The 17,987-nt window shown below is 46.0% G+C and overlaps 2 protein-coding genes across 3 annotated transcripts in view; one reads left to right on the forward strand and one right to left on the reverse strand.

The window, feature by feature from the left end:
- The window catches only part of PURG (purine rich element binding protein G), a 55,449-nt gene extending 42,087 nt beyond the window's left edge, over positions 1–13,362 (reverse strand). Inside the window, exon 1 of the mRNA XM_040417878.1 lies at positions 13,241–13,362. The gene's annotated coding sequence lies outside the window, so the exon portion shown is untranslated. The remainder of the gene's footprint in view (positions 1–13,240) is intronic.
- Positions 13,363–13,495: 133 nt separating this feature from the next.
- Positions 13,496–17,987, forward strand: part of WRN (WRN RecQ like helicase) — a 230,960-nt gene continuing 226,468 nt past the window's right edge. The window contains exons 1-3 of one of the 2 annotated variants that reach the window (XM_040417880.1): positions 13,534–13,588; positions 13,777–13,863; positions 15,706–15,819. In XM_040417880.1, coding sequence (XP_040273814.1) covers positions 15,739–15,819 — 81 coding nt within the window. In that variant the 5' untranslated portion in view covers positions 13,534–13,588; positions 13,777–13,863; positions 15,706–15,738. Of the gene's footprint in view, positions 13,589–13,776; positions 13,864–15,705; positions 15,820–17,987 lie in introns of both variants that reach the window. The other variant, XM_040417879.1, reaches the window with a different exon arrangement.

The raw sequence follows: 17,987 nt of genomic DNA on the forward strand, positions 1-17,987 counted from the left end.
GTTATCTTTTTCCTGCTACTTAAAAGGGTATTTGTTAAGTTGACAGAAAATCCCTTACTCCTCAACAATTGCCTCTCAAGTTCCACGCCATCAGGTGGAGGTTGTCAACCTGCGGATGGAAAATCGGATCCTGAAAAAGAAGACCCTGAGTTGCCGGGAGCACCCAAGGATCTGAAATCGATAACTTCCTCAGCCATGTAAACCATGGCCTCTTTGGCCAAAATGGGGCAATTAGTATTACCCTTGCCTGATCTTCCCTGATTTTCCTCTATACTCGGGGAATCAGTGGGAAAGGAGGGAAGGCATAGGCCAGAGGAAAATCCCACCTGTGGAGGAAAGCATCCAGCCCACAGGGGGATCCATATGGAGACAGGGAAAAGAACCTTTTCACCTTTTTGTTCTGAGCCGTGGCAAACAGGTCTATATATGGGAGACCCCAGCTTTTTGAGATCTGGGTGAACATCTTGTGGTCCAGACAGCACTCCCCCTGGGAAATCTCATGGCAATTCAAAAAGTCTGCCTGGATATTTACCTTCCCCCTGATGTGAACTGCTGAAATAGACCTGCATTTGCCCTCTAACATGTGGTGGATGTAACTTAGTACTAGCATTAGGTCCTGACACCTGGTGTCCCCCCCCTGCTTGTTTATGTAGGAAACAACTGTTATATTGTCGGACATAATTCTTAGATCCTTGCCTACAAATAGTGGAAGAGCTTCCTGAATTTCTTCTTTCACCGCCATGAGCTCCTTCATGTTGGAGGAAACCTTTATCAAGCTTCCCTTCCAACGCCCCTGAAAAGATAGCTTCTGAAAGTGGGCTCCCCTGCCCCATGGACTTGCGTCTGTTGTCAAACAATCTCGTTCTTTAGCCAAGGAAGACCTTGATTTAAATTGTCTGTCTTCAACCACCACCTTAGGTTGAGTAAGGTCTGAGAAGATATTGTGAATTTCATATCTAGAGGAAGACTCCCCTTCTGCCAAGTCTCTAGAATCTCCCACTGCAGCTCTCTTGTATGGAATTGTGCCCAAGTGACAGCTGGGATGCAGGAAGTTAAACTCCCCAGGATCGACATACCTTTTCTCAAGGTGATCCGGGGATGATCTATTAAATTTTGGCTCTTCTATCATATACCGGCTATCTTCTCTTCTGTCAAAAAACACTTCTGGTGTCTGGAGTCCAAGATTAGGCCCAGGAACTGCTGACGTTGAATAGGCCTTCTATTCTCCTTCACAAGGCACTGCACAGTCTTTTCTTAGACTGTAGGTCACCCTTCCAATTTTTTAGCCATAAGGCCCTGCGAGCGGAGTTAGCTAGTCCTGCCGCGCGGGCGGACAATCTAATAGCGTCCACAGATGCATCCGCTAAAAAATCTACCGCCTTTTTAATAATAGGAAGACTAGCTAAAACGTCCTCTCTAGGGCTCTTGCTCTTTATCTGTTCCTCTAGATCTGACAACCACATAATAAGGGATCTGGTAGTACAGGTTGAAGCGATGGAAGGTCTGAAGGAAGACGTCGAGGCCTCCCAAGCTCCTTTCAGGAACCCCTCAGCTTTTTTATCTAAGGGATCCTTTAAGGACCCCATGTCTTCGAATGGAAGAGCCGACTTCCTAGCTTCCTTAGATATGGCTACGTCAATCTTTGGCGCTTTATTCCAGATAGCGGCTACGTCCTCAGAAAAAGGATATTTCCTCTTAAAATTTTTAGAAATAAACACTCTTGTTTGGTTTATGCCATTCTTCATTAATTAAGGCTGATATATTTTTATGCTAAGGGGATGACCTAGACTGTTTTGTCTGCAGCCCCCCAAACATAATATCCTGCACCGATCTAGCCTCTTATGTCTTCTATTCCCATGGTTGCTTTGATTGCTTTTAAGAGTTTATCCACATCCTCCACGGGAAAGAAAGCTCTCAATTTCATTATTATCGGAATCTGACGAGAGGGACGAAGCGTCTGAGTCCAAACAGAAAGACTGGACCTCCTCCCCCTCAGCCCGAAGAAACCACCTTAAACTCTTTCCTTTTTCTTAGACTTAGCTTCTCTGGAACTATCAGGCTACTTGGAGGATAAAGAAGCATTAATCTCAGCTCTTACAAAATTCTGTAGACAACTATAAAAGGATGGAGTCTCCTCAGCCACCGTTTTATCTATGCATTGCTGGCATAACCTCTTGCTATATTCAGAAGCCAGAAAACATCTGCATAAGGCACATTCTTTGTGACGTCTCTTAGAAACTGCTTTTTTAGTTTTTTCCTGCAAAGACACATATACATTTGTACATCAAAAGATAGTCATATAAAACATGTGGCTACACAAGCCTCTCACCCCTCCCTGGTACAGAGGTCTGGTTGGCCGCCGGGTCCTCCATAGCCTCTTTTCTTTCTTCCTCCATGCTGCAGCTCTTGTCTCCAGACACTGTCAGGCCTCCGTGTAATACAAACGCTGGCAGCCATTTCCGGGTTCCAGTGGCTTTTTAATCACACCCGCCGCACGTGATGAGCCCACGCATCCATGCGCTCCAGGCCTCACTCTCAACCCAGAAGTGGTGGATCACGTAAGCAGAGCCAAGACTCCTCCCCCTGGCCGGTTCTTCTGTCCTCTGCGCCGACGGATGCTTACTATCGCACCGAAGCATCGTGCCCTCCAGCGCTCAGGAAGGCCGAGCCATCGCGCCTCTGCTCGCCCCCACCCCCAGTGCACAGCGTGCCGCACAAAAACTGGGGGCCACAGGTAACAGGGCAGCCTAGGGAGATGAGGACGAACCACAGGCTTCCCTCAAAGACCGGAAACCATACTGAGGGCAGAGAGGAGTCTCCGCCTTTTTGTGCCGCAGGTTTCCCGTCTTTGGGGGCGGATCCATTCTCTCTCGTGGTGCTGTCGTGGGTGAGGGGTAAAGATGACTTACCACACACAGCTTTATCCCATAGACTATCTCCCCGTGTGAAGTGAGTTATTTAATATGCATCTGCACGTTTATTTTAGCTTGATTATTTAGATCAATGATTTTACCCTAATGTCTAGCAATAACTGATGGTCTATAACTGGGCACAAGGATCCAGATATAGATAGTGGCGCAAGCCTCTTAAGATCCAATCCCACTCTGATCATAGAGAACCTCCAACTTAATTAGATTTTAGGTCATTTCTTTCATCTCTAGCATTACCTCCACTTTTGGATTTCTATTGCATGGACCTCAATTTCTATACTTTATGTTCATTGTGGACCCATGGATCTAGAATATTAATTTGACCTAAGTATTTCTCGTGGATTGGCGCCCACGAGGTGGTTAGGCCCCCCATTTTTTTTCCTATCCTTCATCATGATGATATGTTTATGCTTGTTACATATTTAACCATCTTAGGCAGCCTTCCACTATTCTCCTAGTAACCTTTTACAGTCACCTCCTTTTCCAACTTTCCCCTGTTGGCGCCCGGTAGTTACTCGAATAACTCCTCTATTGGTTTACTCCAAAAGGAATTTTGTGATTAACACTCTTCTTTTTTGGGACTTTGTCCCCTTCCTCTCCTTACCACCACACTACCACCAAGATGAGAGATATCTCGATATTCTGCCAGGAAGTTGGATGAAGAAGCGCAGTGGAATTCCCACCTCATTCCCCTGACTTTACACCCCTTGACTTCTACCTATGGGAAACTGTAAAAAATGTGGTATACCATAAAAAAAAAACAGCAACATGGGCTGCACCATGGAAAAATATTGAAATGTCGTTCTACGATATCCAAAGTGTCTTGATGTTAATGGTGATCACTCTGAGCACCTTATGTTGATCCAAAAAGTCAAACATGACTTACAGCCACCCTTTTGTCTAGTAATAAGGCCTCATGCACATGACCGTTGTTTTGGTCCGCATCCGAGCCGCACTTTTTGCGGCTTGGATGCGGACCCATTCCCTTCAATGGGGCCGCAAAAGATGCAAACAGCACTCCGTGTGCTGTCCGCATCCATTGCTCCGTTCCTTGGTCCGCAAAAAAAATATAACCAGTCCTATTCTTGTCCGTTTTGCGGACAAGAATAGGCAGTTATATCAATGGCTGTCCGTGCCGTTCCGCAAATTGCGGAATGCACACAGACGCCATCCCTGTTTTGCGGATCCGCAATTTGCAGACCGCAAAACACACAATGGTCGTGTGCATGTAGCCTTAGGCTGAGTTCACACGGGCGAGTATTCCGCGCGGGTGCAATGCGGGAGGTGAACGCATTGCACCCACACTGAATCTGGACCCATTCATTTCTATGGGGCTGTGCACATGAGCTGTGATTTTCACTCATCAGTTATGCGTTGCGTGAAAATCGCAGCATGCTCTATATTGTGCGATTTCCACGCAACGCAGGCCCCATAGAAGTGAATGGGGCTGCGTGAAAATCGCAAGCATCCGCAAGCAAGTGCGGATGCAGTGCGATTTTCACGCACACTGTTGCTAGGAGACGATCGGGATGGAGACCCGATCATTATTATTTTCCCTTATAACATGGTTATAAAGGGAAAATAGCATTCTGAACACAAAATGCATAGTAAAATAGCACTTTTTTAAAATAAATTTAACTCTCCTTAATCCACTTGCTCGCGCAGCCGGCATCTCTTCTGTCTTCATCTTAGCTGTGTGCAGGAAAAGGACCTGTGGTGACGTCTCTCCGGTCATCACATGATCCATCACCATGGTAAAAGATCATGTGACGGACCATGTGATAACCGCCGGAGAGACGTCACCACAGGTCCTTTTCCTGCACACAGCTAAGATGAAGACAGAAGAGATGCCGGGCTGCACGAGCAAGTGGATTAAGGTGAGTTAAATTATTTTCTTTTACCCCTCCAGCGCTATTGTACTATGCATTCTGTATTAAGAATGCTATTATTTTCCCTTATAACCATGTTATAAGGGAAAATAATACAATCTACAGAACACCGATCCCAAGCCCGAACTTCTGTGAAGAAGTTCGGGTTTGGGTATCAAACATGCGCGATTTTTCTCACGCGCGTGCAAAACGCATTACAATGTTTCATGGTTTGTAGAGTGAAACTAAATCGCACCTCCTCATTCCTATACTATTGACTACTGTATGTAATAAGCAGCATTTCTTATGATAAAACATGGCTATACAGCGGTTATATCAATCATTTGCTGTGCACTATTAGGAGGCAATTAGTATACAGTTTGATCAAAGAGCATAGGCCCACTTACCGCGACAAGGTTTCCTCCTGTTAAGTGGGAACCTACTCTAACCGTAGCGCAGTGCCGTGTGGCGATCACCGCGTCTCCACACTGCTCCAGCAGGCAATGGGTGCGATTTAGTTTCACTCTACAAACCATGATTTAAGTCAGCACTCCTCCCCATGTGACACAGGTGCTCTGTACTTAAATTAGCAGTAGTCTGCACAGGGTTTTAATTCCTACCACATCTCAGTTGGAGCTCCTGAGAAGCTGTGAACAGGTGATCCTTTAGCACCAGTTCACATGCGGCGCTGGATGGCGGCCGTCGTTGTTTCTGTGCTGTGCTGGTGGAGCTGTGGGATCCGAGGCCTAGGTGGCTCCGCTGTACAGCGGGGCGGCTGGTTGGCTGCTGGATCCCATTGCCTGCTGGAGCAGTGTGGAGACGCGGTGATCGCCACACGGCACTGCGCTACGGTTAGAGTAGGTTCCCACTTAACAGGAGGAAACCTTGTCGCGGTAAGTGGGCCTATGCTCTTTGATCAAACTGTATACTAATTGCCTCCTAATAGTGCACAGCAAATGATTGATATAACCGCTGTATAGCCATGTTTTATCATAAGAAATGCTGCTTATTACATACAGTAGTCAATAGTATAGGAATGAGGAGGTGCGATTTAGTTTCACTCTACAAACCATGATGCATTACAATGTTTTACACTTGCGTGGAAAAATCGTGCATGTTCCCGCAACGCACCCGCACCTTTTCCCACAAAGTCTAGCTTGGAGCTTAATGAACCCCACTAATCAAATGTAACCGAATAAACAAATATGATGTGCATGATGTGGGTGCAGATCGTGCCATTCACTAAACAGATGATGTTTATCCATCAGTATTAGGGTCCATTTACACGTCCGCAAAATGGGTCCGCATCCGTTCCGCAATTTTGCGAAACCATTCATTTTCAATTGGGCCACAAAAGATACGGACAGAACATGTCCTATTTTTGTCCGCAGGCACGGACAAGAAAAGGCATTTCCATTATAGTGCCGGCCATGTGCGGACCACAAAACACTTGCGGACGTGTGAATGGACCCTTAGACACTCTTAGGCCAGGACCACATCAGTTATTTATAACCAGTTTTTCTTTAGTCAGAGATGGACATGACTAATATATATGTACAGTTTAGTGCACCAGTGTAGCATCCATAGCCTGACAGCGCCCAAAGCTGGCGTCAAAACTGATGCACTGGATGAGGTGAACAACTACCACAGCAAACTAGGGGATCAGTTCTGGCATCAGTTTCCCTCTGGGGTTTTTTGTACTATGCCAGAGAAACCAATGAATGGCAGTGTATATGTGAATTCGGCATTATAATGACCATAAAAAAAAAAAAAAAAAAAAAAAAAAAAAAACACATAACATTCACATTCATGAAAGGACACCAATGCAGATAATCTTATTTGGGCTAAAAAAAAAATTCTGAGTGAGTCTTTACTAAAAATTTGCAACAGTTTCTGGCTTACAGACTGTCTTACTTTATGTTTTACAGAGAATCTGTCAGGCAGCTGCTCTGATGGCTGGATGTGCAGCCCTTATCCTGAACTCCTGACAGCTCATAAACACTACATCAATAGGAGAGTCTATGAGCTGCCAGAACAGAACTTCAGATATTCTGTATATACAATGAAAATGAAGGCTGGAAAACAGAAACGGTTGTAAAGTTTTAATAAAGACCACTTGAAAAAAGAATTTTTAGCCGAAGCCGAGTAAAATGCAATAATAAAAGACTGCTTCCGAAGGTATACATTAGGGGTGCACCGAAATTCCGGCAGCCGAAAATATCGGCCGAAAATGTACCTAATCCATTTCGGCCGATATTTTTACATATCGGCCGAAAATATGGGGTGTGGGATTTGTCACCCACCAAGTAGCTCACCATCTGCGGGCGGGCGGTTTACTTTAAGTCACTGCATCTTTATTTTACCTTACAATCGTGACGCTCCAGTAACAACTCTGCAGGCAGAGCGGAGGGCGGCGTAACGTCACTTACTCACGTGACGCGCCTGCTCCGCCTCCTTCATTCATAAAGTGGGCGGAGCAGGTGCGTCACGTGAGTAAGTGACGTTACGCCGCCCTCCGCTCTGCCTGCAGAGTTGTTACTGGAGCGTCACGATTGTAAGGTAAAATAAAGATGCAGTGAGTGATGCTGTGAGCAGCAGGGCTGGGGCTGTTATGGGTAGGGGGATCGGTCTATGGCACTGCTATGGGGAGGGGGGATCTGTGCACTGTTATGCCCATAACAGTGCACATATCCCCCCCATAACAGCGCCACCCACAGATCCCCCTCTCCATAACAGCGCCACCCACAGATCCCCCTCTCCATAACAGCGCCACCCACAGATCCCCCTCTCCATAACAGCGCCACCCACAGATCCCCCTCTCCATAACAGCGCCACCCACAGATCCCCCTCTCCATAACAGCGCCACCCACAGATCCCCCTCTCCATAACAGCGCCACCCACAGATCCCCCTCTCCATAACAGCGCCACCCACAGATCCCCCTCTCCATAACAGCGCCACCCACAGATCCCCCTCTCCATAACAGCGCCACCCACAGATCCCCCTCTCCATAACAGCGCCACCCACAGATCCCCCTCTCCATAACAGCGCCACCCACAGATCCCCCTCTCCATAACAGCGCCACCCACAGATCCCCCTCTCCATAACAGAGCCACCCACAGATCCCCCTCTCCATAACAGCGCCACCCACAGATCCCCCTCTCCATAACAGCGCCACCCACAGATCCCCCTCTCCATAACAGCGCCACCCACAGATCCCCCTCTCCATAACAGCGCCACCCACAGATCCCCCTCTCCATAACAGCGCCACCCACAGATCCCCCTCTCCATAACAGCGCCACCCACAGATCCCCCTCTCCATAACAGCGCCACCCACAGATCCCCCTCTCCATAACAGCGCCACCCACAGATCCCCCTCTCCATAACAGCGCCACCCACAGATCCCCCTCTCCATAACAGCGCCACCCACAGATCCCCCTCTCCATAACAGCGCCACCCACAGATCCCCCTCTCCATAACAGCGCCACCCACAGATCCCCCTCTCCATAACAGCGCCACCCACAGATCCCCCTCTCCATAACAGCGCCACCCACAGATCCCCCTCTCCATAACAGAGCCACCCACAGATCCCCCTCTCCATATAGAATATGATTTATTAAATTCATGAAAAAGAATTATTAAAAAAATCATTAAAAAAAAAAAGTATTTTAAAAGTATTTGGGCAAAAAAGGCAGTTTCGGTTTCGGTTTTCGGTCAAGGGCATCCAGAATTTTCGGTTTCGGACCAGAATTTTCATTTCGGTGCACCCCTAGTATACATAGCCTTTAAATGGGTTGTCCCATTACAACAACTTATCGCTTTCCACAGAATAGGGGATAAGTGTCTGATTGGCAGGGGTTTAACCGCTGGGGTCCCCGCTGATCACTAGAACAAGGGCCCATGTTCCTCCATATGAGTGGAACAGCGGACACACATGGAGCACAAATACGAATGTATGTCCAAAAGGAGAAACACTGGCATGTCACTGTGAAGTTCAAGTGTACAGTCGTGGCCAAAAGTTTTGAGAATGACAAAAATATATTAGTTTTCACAAAGTTTGCTGCTAAACTGCTTTTAGATCTTTGTTTCAGTTGTTTCTGTGATGTAGTGAAATATAATTACACGCACTTCATACGTTTCAAAGGCTTTTAAATCGACAATTACATGACATTTATGCAAAGAGTCAGTATTTGCAGTGTTGGCCCTTCTTTTTCAGGACCTCTGCAATTTGACTGGGCATGCTCTCAATCAACTTCTGGGCCAATTCCTGACTGATAGCAACCCATTCTTTCATAATCACTTCTTGGAGTTTGTCAGAATTAGTGGGTTTTTGTTTGTCCACCCGCCTCTTGAGGATTGACCACAAGTTCTCAATGGGATTAAGATCTCGGGAGTTTCCAGGCCATAGACCCAAAATGTCAACGTTTTGGTCCCCGAGCCACTTAGTTATCACTTTTGCCTTATGGCACGGTGCTCCATCGTGCTGGAAAATGCATTGTTCTTCACCAAACTGTTGTTGGATTGTTGGAAGAAGTTGCTGTTGGAGGGCGTTTTGGTACCATTCTTTATTCATGGCTGTGTTTTTGGGCAAAATTGTGAGTGAGCCTACTCCCTTGGATGAGAAGCAACCCCACACATGAATGGTCTCAGGATGATTTACTGTTGGCATGACACAGGACTGATGGTAGCGCTCACCTTTTCTTCTCCGGACAAGCCTTTTTCCAGATGCCCCAAACAAATCGGAAAGAGGCTTCATCGGAGAATATGACTTTGCCCCAGTCCTCAGCAGTCCATTCACCATACTTTCTGCAGAAGATCAATCTGTCCCTGATGTTTTTTTTTGGAGAGAAGTGGCTTCTTTGCTTCCCTTCTTGACACCAGGCCATCTTCCAAAAGTCTTCGCCTCACTGGTGGCACTCCGATCCCGCAGCCGAATCCTCTTTAGGAGACGATCCTGGCGCTTGCTGGACTTTCTTGAACGCCCTGAAGCCTTCTTAACAAGAATTGAACCTCTTTCCTTGATGATCCTATAAATTGTTGATTGAGGTGCAATCTTAGTAGCCACAATATCCTTGCCTGTGAAGCCATTTTTATGCAACGCAATGATGGCTGCATGCGTTTCTTTGCAGGTCACCATGGTTAACAATGGAAGAACAATGATTTCAAGCATCACCCTCCTTTTAACATGTCAAGTCTGCCATTTTAACCCAATCAGCCTGACATAATGATCTCCAGCCATGTGCTCGTCAACATTCTCACCTGAGTTAACAAGAAGATTACTGAAATGATCTCAGCAGGTCCTTTAATGACAGCAATGAAATGCAGTGGAAAGGTTTTATTGGGATTAAGTTAATTTTCATGGCAAAGAAGGACTATGCATTTCATCTGATCACTCTTCATAACATTCTGGAGTATATGCAAATTGCTATTATAAAAACTTAAGCAGCAACTTTTCCAATTTCCAATATTTATGTAATTCTCAAAACTTTTGGCCACGACTGTATACCACATGACCACTGGAGCCAATCACTGCCCTTATTGGTAGACTGCTGAGGACAGCAATAGGCTGCAGTGTGGTCACGTGCCATATACCTCACTGCTGCAGTTTGTAAACAAGCAGAGGACCATACCAGCGGTGCAGACTATGGCGCTAGAGAAAGAGGCAAGTACAACATCCTTTTTTATTTGACACCATTTGGTGGCTTGTCAGATATTTTTTTATTATTTTAAGACATCACATAAATACATGTCTGTCTTATAAAGACTGGAGGGTCTGATCTGAGGTCTGATACATATTGGGGATCTGATTGGGGCGGTCTGACACGAGGTCTAATAATGATTGGGGTCTGATCTGAGATCTGATAAAGCCTGGGTGTCTGATACAGATTCTGGGGGGTCTAATCTGAGGTCTAATAAAGCCTAGGGGTCTGATCTGAGGTCTCAAAAATTGGGGGTCTGATCTGAGATCTGATGTCAAATGAAGATTAAGGGTCTGATAAAGATTGGGGGTGCTGATCTAAGGTCTCATGAAGATTAGGGGGTCTGATGAAAAATTTTTTTTTCTTATTTTCATCCTCTAAAACCTAGGTGGGTTTTATAATCAGGTGAAGTCTTTAAAGCAAAAAATAAAGTCATCCTCTAAAACTTCAGTAAATATTTATGTAGACAAATTTAATACAAGCCACTAATCTATTGCGATTGTCCACATTGCTTCCTCTGCCGGCTGGATTCATTTCTCCATCACATTATACACTGCTCGTTTCCATGGTTACGACCACCCTGCAATCCATCAGTAGTAGTCATGCTTGTACACTACAGGAAAAAGCAGCAAACTCTCTGGTGGTTCGGACTGTGGAATCGCGCACAGGCACGCATGCACAGCAGATCCTAGCCACCTCGTATCTGCACTCCAGTGGTGGCTGTAACCATGGAAATGAGCAGTGTATAATGTGATGGAAAAATGAATCCAGCCAGTAAAAGGAAACAATATAGATAATAATAATACATTAGTAAGTGGCTTGTACTAACTTTCTCTACATGATAAATGCCACTTGCTGAAGTGAGACTACCCCTTTATGCTATGAGTTAAAGGGTGCACCAGCTGGGTTGCCAAATCCCAGTTCTGTCAGACTGAGCCCAAACATGGTAGAAGTGCATACACTTTCTTTTGTCTCTCATCTTCACTAGATCAACATTGAGTATAGGCCCCCCTCCAAAAAAGCCCCATTACTGCATAACCGCCCCTTCTATTTCCAGTACTAGCCATTCCCTGACAACCACAATTTACCAGTTTCTATTTCAGCGATATATGTGATCAGAGACATGTTTGTCAGTGATCAGATGTACTGCACGGTATTATAAAATCAACTGACCCCTTAGGCGAGGCTCACGTGGCACAGATTTCAGTTGCAGAGTGGCCAGTGGATCTGCACTCAGATTAGCCCCACCAACGGCGCTAAGCCACGGCTTTTCCATGTGGCATTTGCCACATTAAGGCTACATGCACACAACCGGTGTGTTTTGCGGTCCGCAAATCGCGTATTCACAAAACACGGATGGCGTCCCGTGTGCGTTCCGCAATTTGCGGAACGGCACGGACAGCCTTTAATATAACTTCCTATTCCTGTCCGCAAAGCGCAGACAAGAATAGGACAGGTTATATATTTTTTTGCAGACCACGGAACGGAGCAACTCTGTGCTGTCCGCATCTTTTGCGGCCCCATTGAAGTGAATGGGTCCACCCCCGAGCCGCCAAAACTGCGGCTCTGATGCGGACCAAAACAACGGCTGTGTGCATGAGGCCTAATGAACATTTTTAAATCTGCAGCAAAATATGGCAACCGTTCATGAATAGACCTATAATTACCCAGAAAATTGGGCAGCCATTAGCAGTCAATTTGGTGCAGGGCCTGGCAGTGTAAGTAAGGTGGCGGCCGCCATTGCTCTAGCAGATGTTAGGACAATAAAACACGCAGACTGCCCAGACCATGTCATTCGGAGATGAGCTCTGAACAACATTTTCCAAGTTCCTAAGAATTCAGCTAGCCATTTTCCAGTGACTTCCATTTCAAGGAGACCTTGGTGACGACCATTATGACCATCATCGCTGCATCTTAAAGGGTCATTACCAAACCACGAGTTAGAAACTGATGCAAAACGCGTCAGTAAATTAGCTTTTTAGATTTCTAGAAAAATCTGATAGGCATCTTTACTAATTTGATAAAAGTGGACACACTGACTAATGATTCCAGGTGGTCACTGATTTTAATAGGGTGGTCAAATCCAAACATTACATAAGCTGATCAATGGGTCGCACTGCTGGTCCCACTCCCACCTAAAATCTGTGGAACAAAGGGACCGGGACCACCACTCGGAATTTCCTAGTAGCAGGTTTCAGAATGCTTTTTTTTTTCCAAACCAAACTACCTGAGGCCACGTAAATGCCAGGACCTATTAAAGGGACAAAGTAGACTATGAGGATGGTCATATAGGAGGAGATGAGCGCTGTCCGTGGTGCTGAAATGTACATAGGCCCAAGTTGACTTCCTCCATACCCTCTACCATTCACCCAGGGCAATGATGCCAACCAAGGTGAGAATGGTTTGCTTCTGGTGAGCGGATGGTGCCCGTATGGGTCGCGGCTTGGGCATTAACAGTTTTTGAGGGTGCACACAGACAATTCTATAGTGATGCCTTGTAATGTATGTCAAAGGGGATGCAGTGACATCCCTGGCACACTATGGCAGCACTACATATGGCACATCAGTGTACACACATAGTGACAGATCCCACCGGCCACCTTCTGAGGGACAAGCTGGCACCAATGGAATCCAGGCTATGCCTATCTCGGCTGACCTTGCAGCTCCCCCCCCCCCATCCATCATGAGCAGTGCACAGTCAGCCAGAAATGCACCTCGTCTCCCAGAGAACAGGCCTGTACTCACTGTTACACGCAGTGCATGGCGGGCCGACCTGCTCCCCGGTGCAGCCTCGAGAACAGCGCTCCTCCCGCTTTCATGGCCGTCCGGGAATGACTCCTCCATCCGCGCGTTGGCGCAGAATGACGTCACCGCCACAGAACAGCAGGTCCTAGAGACAAGCCTCGGCAGGCGGAAGTCGTCTGGAAGAATGGTGCCTGCCGGGAGCCGGGAGGACCAATCAGGATTGTGTGGGCAGGAAGGGCGGAAGTGTTTCCCGGAGTCAGCCTCACCTGAGTCTTTTCGCGCCGTGGCTGAATGCAGCAGAGGCTGAGGCGGCTGGTGCTCTCCTGTCATAGAGACCTATAGTATGCAGTAAGTGGGAGCAGCTTGTGTCATGAAATGGTGATAGGCTGTGATTAAGTGCACATGGCATATAGCCCACCCCTAGTCATAGTTTGAGTTTATGGGGGGATCTACAGGTTTTCTATAATGATAAGTTACCTTGTACTTGTCTCTTTTATGGCTTCTTTCTAACTTTTTGCCCTTTAACATTTCTCCAGGATTGCGCAGAGTCTGGGGCTCACGTCTCGTCTTCCTCCAGAAAATAGCATGCCCCATGTGTACTAACCTCCAGACTTTCTTCTACACCAGGCAGCTCACCATACGTACCGTGATATGGCATCTCATATATACAGCTATAGTTATAAGGCCTACAGGCACCGGCCGTGTGAATGCTGCCATTTTTTTCACTGTAAAAATGTCCTGTTCTTGTCCACTTGAAAGGGTTTTCCAACATTTTAATACTGATGACCTATTCTCAGGATAGGTCATCAGTATCTGATCGGTGGAGGCCCAGGACCCCTGCCAATCAGCTGTGAGCACCAGTGCTTTCTCGCAGATCACCAAGCGCAGCGTCGTACATTGTATAGCGGCTGTGCTTGGTCTCGCGCTCAGTCCTATTTACTTGAATGGGACTGAGCTGCTCCTGGGCCACGTGACATCATTGGCCTAGGAAACGCATAAAGGAGGAGTGCCGGTGCCTTCTCAAACAGCTGATCCGCAGGGGTGAAGGATGGAAAAAAATAAGTGGCCCCATTTTGTAGTTGGTTCCAAATTGACAGAAGGTAGGGCCATCAATACCAGATTTTGGCACATTATACACCCTCAACAGAGCCAAATACCACAGTGCATCAAAAAATACATCCCTAAAAACTGCCACTGGCTGGTGGTGAGGAGGGCTCAAGTGGCCCAATGGGCATTGGCCCCCACGGAAGTTTCCCTGTAGAGTCTATGGCCAGACAGAAGGGGTCCAGAGTGTCAGACTCCCACCGATCAGATACTGATGACCTATCTAGAACATAGGTTATCAGTATTATAATGTTAGAAAATCCCTTTAAAGGGGTTGTGTCAATTAAGCAAATAGCATTTATCATGTAGAGAAAGTGAATACAAGCCACTTACTAATGTATTGTTATCATCCACATTGCTTCCTTTGCTGGCTGGATGCATTTTTCCATCTCATTATACACTGCTCGTTTCCATGGTTACGACCACCCTGCAATCCATCAGTGGTGGTTGTGCTTGCACACTATAGGAAAAAGCACCAGCCTATGTGTGCTCCCACGGTCCCAGTCACCAGAGAGGCCGACGCTTTCTCCTATAGTGTGCAAGCACAAACCATCATACGGCTATGTGAACTGAAAACTAAAAAAAATGATGGCTCCGGGAAGGCAGGGAATAAAAAACTGAAAGTCTCTGCATTAAGAAGGGGTTAAAGATCATTTTTCCTTTTTTCTTCTCTTTATAATATGTGACATATGAATGAGACACCTCAGAAAATGCAACTGGTGAAACCCCTCCAACTGCCTGAGTAAAGGTGCTGTGGATTAGTCAGTGAGGTTATCTCATAATTAATATAAAAAATGAAAATCAGATATCATAAGAGTACATGGATCCAGAGATCTCCACATTTCTTGCTCCAGTTACTTGACTCGATTTTTCTTGAAGCTGGGAGGCCCGGGGTGCGTCCTTTCTGCTGTAGCTCTCTCTGTGACAGCCTCCAACAGTAGATATGGCTGGTGACTGTTAAAGGATGGAATTGAGCATGTGCGCCCACCGCATCGAGGTGTACAGAGAAATAAGGAAAAGAATAAACAGCAGGTGGCGCTAGACCAATAGAATTTATAACTAATAAAAAAATTTATGACATGCCATTACAAAAGTATTCAGATTCTGGTGCTGGTTTAAAAAATAGAATAATTTTTGTGTGATTTTTTTTCCCCCTTAAGTGGGGAAAATTGGCTTCTATCTCGCAGTTTTTTTTTGCCTTCCTCTGGATAAACTTGCAGGATTACAGGCCGAACTGGATAGACAGATGTCTTTTTTCGGCCTTATGTGCTATGTTACTATGTTACAACCCCTTTCATATGTTTCAGTAGGGACATACCCGTTAACTAACTGCCAGTGGAATAAATGAAACCTCTGTCTTTCAGGACCAAATTATTGCTTTTGCATGAATTTAAATGAAAATGTCCGGGGAACAGCGAAAGCTTCCCAACTGGATGTCTGAGCAGGATACTCACGGTACAAGTAAGGCTAAGACGGTAAGTCTGCTTCAAGAAGTCATTGTGGCTTTTAGGTTCTTATATTTTGTGTTGCCCATAGCGACAAGTTGGATCAAGTCCACTGCAAAGAAATAAAAAGCTTAAAGGGGTTTTCCAGGAGTTTCATACTGATGACCTCTAAATACATCATCAGTATCTGATCAGCTATTTGATAAGACACAGGCGCTTGCAGTAGTGCCGCGGCCTTCTTGAAGCTTTCCCTAGGCCACGTGATGTCACGTTCTTTGGTCACATGTCCTAGGCACAGCCCAGCCCTATAGAAGTGAATGCGGCTGAGCTGCCATACCAAGTGCAGCTGCTATACGATGTACAGCGCTGTGCCTGGTGAGCACAGAGAAGGCCTTCTCAAACAGCTGATCGGTGGGGGGCCCCCCAGTGTTGGACCCCCCACCAATCAGATACTGATGACCTGTCCAGAGGATAGGTCCTCAGTATTAAAATCTTGGAAACCCCTTTTAAAGGGGTTTTCAGGAATTTTCATACTGATAGCCTATCCTCAGAATAAGCAATCCATATCTGGTCCGTTCTGTCAGCTTCCAGTTCCGTCCACTACACAATAATGGAGCTGTGTAGTTCTGGTGCCAGAGCTTAAAATCCCAGAAAACTGATTGGTTGCTGTAGACACTGACACCTTTCTTAGCTTATAGGGGGAGATTTATCATCTACCATGCACCCGAAAAGTGGCGTTAAAAAGCCTCAAACTATTGGGGTCATTTATCAAACTGGTGTAAAGTAGAACTGGCTTAGTTACCCATAGCAACCAATCAGATTCCACCTTTCATTTTTGACAGCTCCTTTGGAAAATGAAAGGTGGAATCTGATTGGTTGCTATGGGCAACTAAGCCATTTCTACTTTACACCAGTTTAAATAACCCCATATGTGTTTGCAAGTTTTTAACTGTGACACTTAAAAAGTATCGTATCTGCCAATTTTCAGAATGGGGGCATAACAAAGGCCGGAAAGGGGCGTGACCAGCAGCCGCAACTTATTTATCTTCATTTCCGTCAGTCCTCTGGCGCAAATGAAGCCAGAAATCTATGGCAGCTCTGAGTTGCCGTGGATTTCGGTTTAGGTGCATGTGCTGCCGGAGGTTGCGCCTCATTTATGACGAGGCCCAAAATTAGTTGCATCCTCTTGCAGCACAGGGGATATCAAGACCCCTTATTCCATTTTTATTATTCCTTGATATGTCTAATAGAGGAGAGAGGGGGTAACATGCCGTAGTGATATATATGATTCAGGCACTTCATACTTCTGTTTATGGGATGTTCCTTTAGAAATCTGCTTATGGGATGGATTGGTGTTCTGTTTTTTTGCGGAAAGGATGCAGACCCATTCATTTCAATAGGCCCGCAAAAAATGTGGACAGCACACAGTGTGGTATCCGCATCTGTATGTCTGTTCCGTAGCGCCGCAAAAAAAAAAAAAACATGTCCTATTCTTGTCTGTTTTGCGGACAAGGATAGGCATTGTTACAATGGATTTGCAAAAAAAATGGATGCCATACGGAAAGTCAACCGTTTTCTTTGCAGATCTGCAATTTGCGGACCGCAAAACACATACGGTCGTGTGAATGTAGTCACCTACTTTTGAATGGTCATTCTATCTGGATACACAGTAGCAAGCCCCTTCCCCTCCCATTACTTGTCAGGTTGGCCAAAGCAGAAAGACAGTACTTATAGTCATTGGAATTGGCTGAATGTGTATACTGTGATGAGACTACCCCTTTTATGAATCACTTTTAGCACTGGGTGACGATTTATGGTAACATGTAAAAAAATGATTTTTATGAGGCTTTGAGTTTGGTTGGTGCATAGCCATTGTTGAATACTGTATCTGGTAGCTACTAAAAGGGAATGTCCAGTAGCAAGTTAGACTACTTTCACACTAGCGTTAATATGTTCCGGTATTGAGAGCCGTCAAAGCGCTTCCGTTTTGTCCCTATTCATTCTCAATGGGGACAAAACGTAACAAAACAGAACGGAGTGCACCAAAATGCATTCTGTTCCATTCTCATACCAGAGAGCAAACTGCAGCCTGCTTTCCGTCCTGGGATGCGGAGCAAAACGGATCCGTAATGACCCACAATGCAAGTCAATGGGGGACGTTTCTCTGACACAATCTGGCACAATAGAACACGGATCCG

The sequence above is a fragment of the Bufo bufo genome, chromosome 2, assembly GCF_905171765.1.
Source record: "Bufo bufo chromosome 2, aBufBuf1.1, whole genome shotgun sequence".
Taxonomy (NCBI): Eukaryota; Metazoa; Chordata; class Amphibia; order Anura; family Bufonidae; genus Bufo; species Bufo bufo.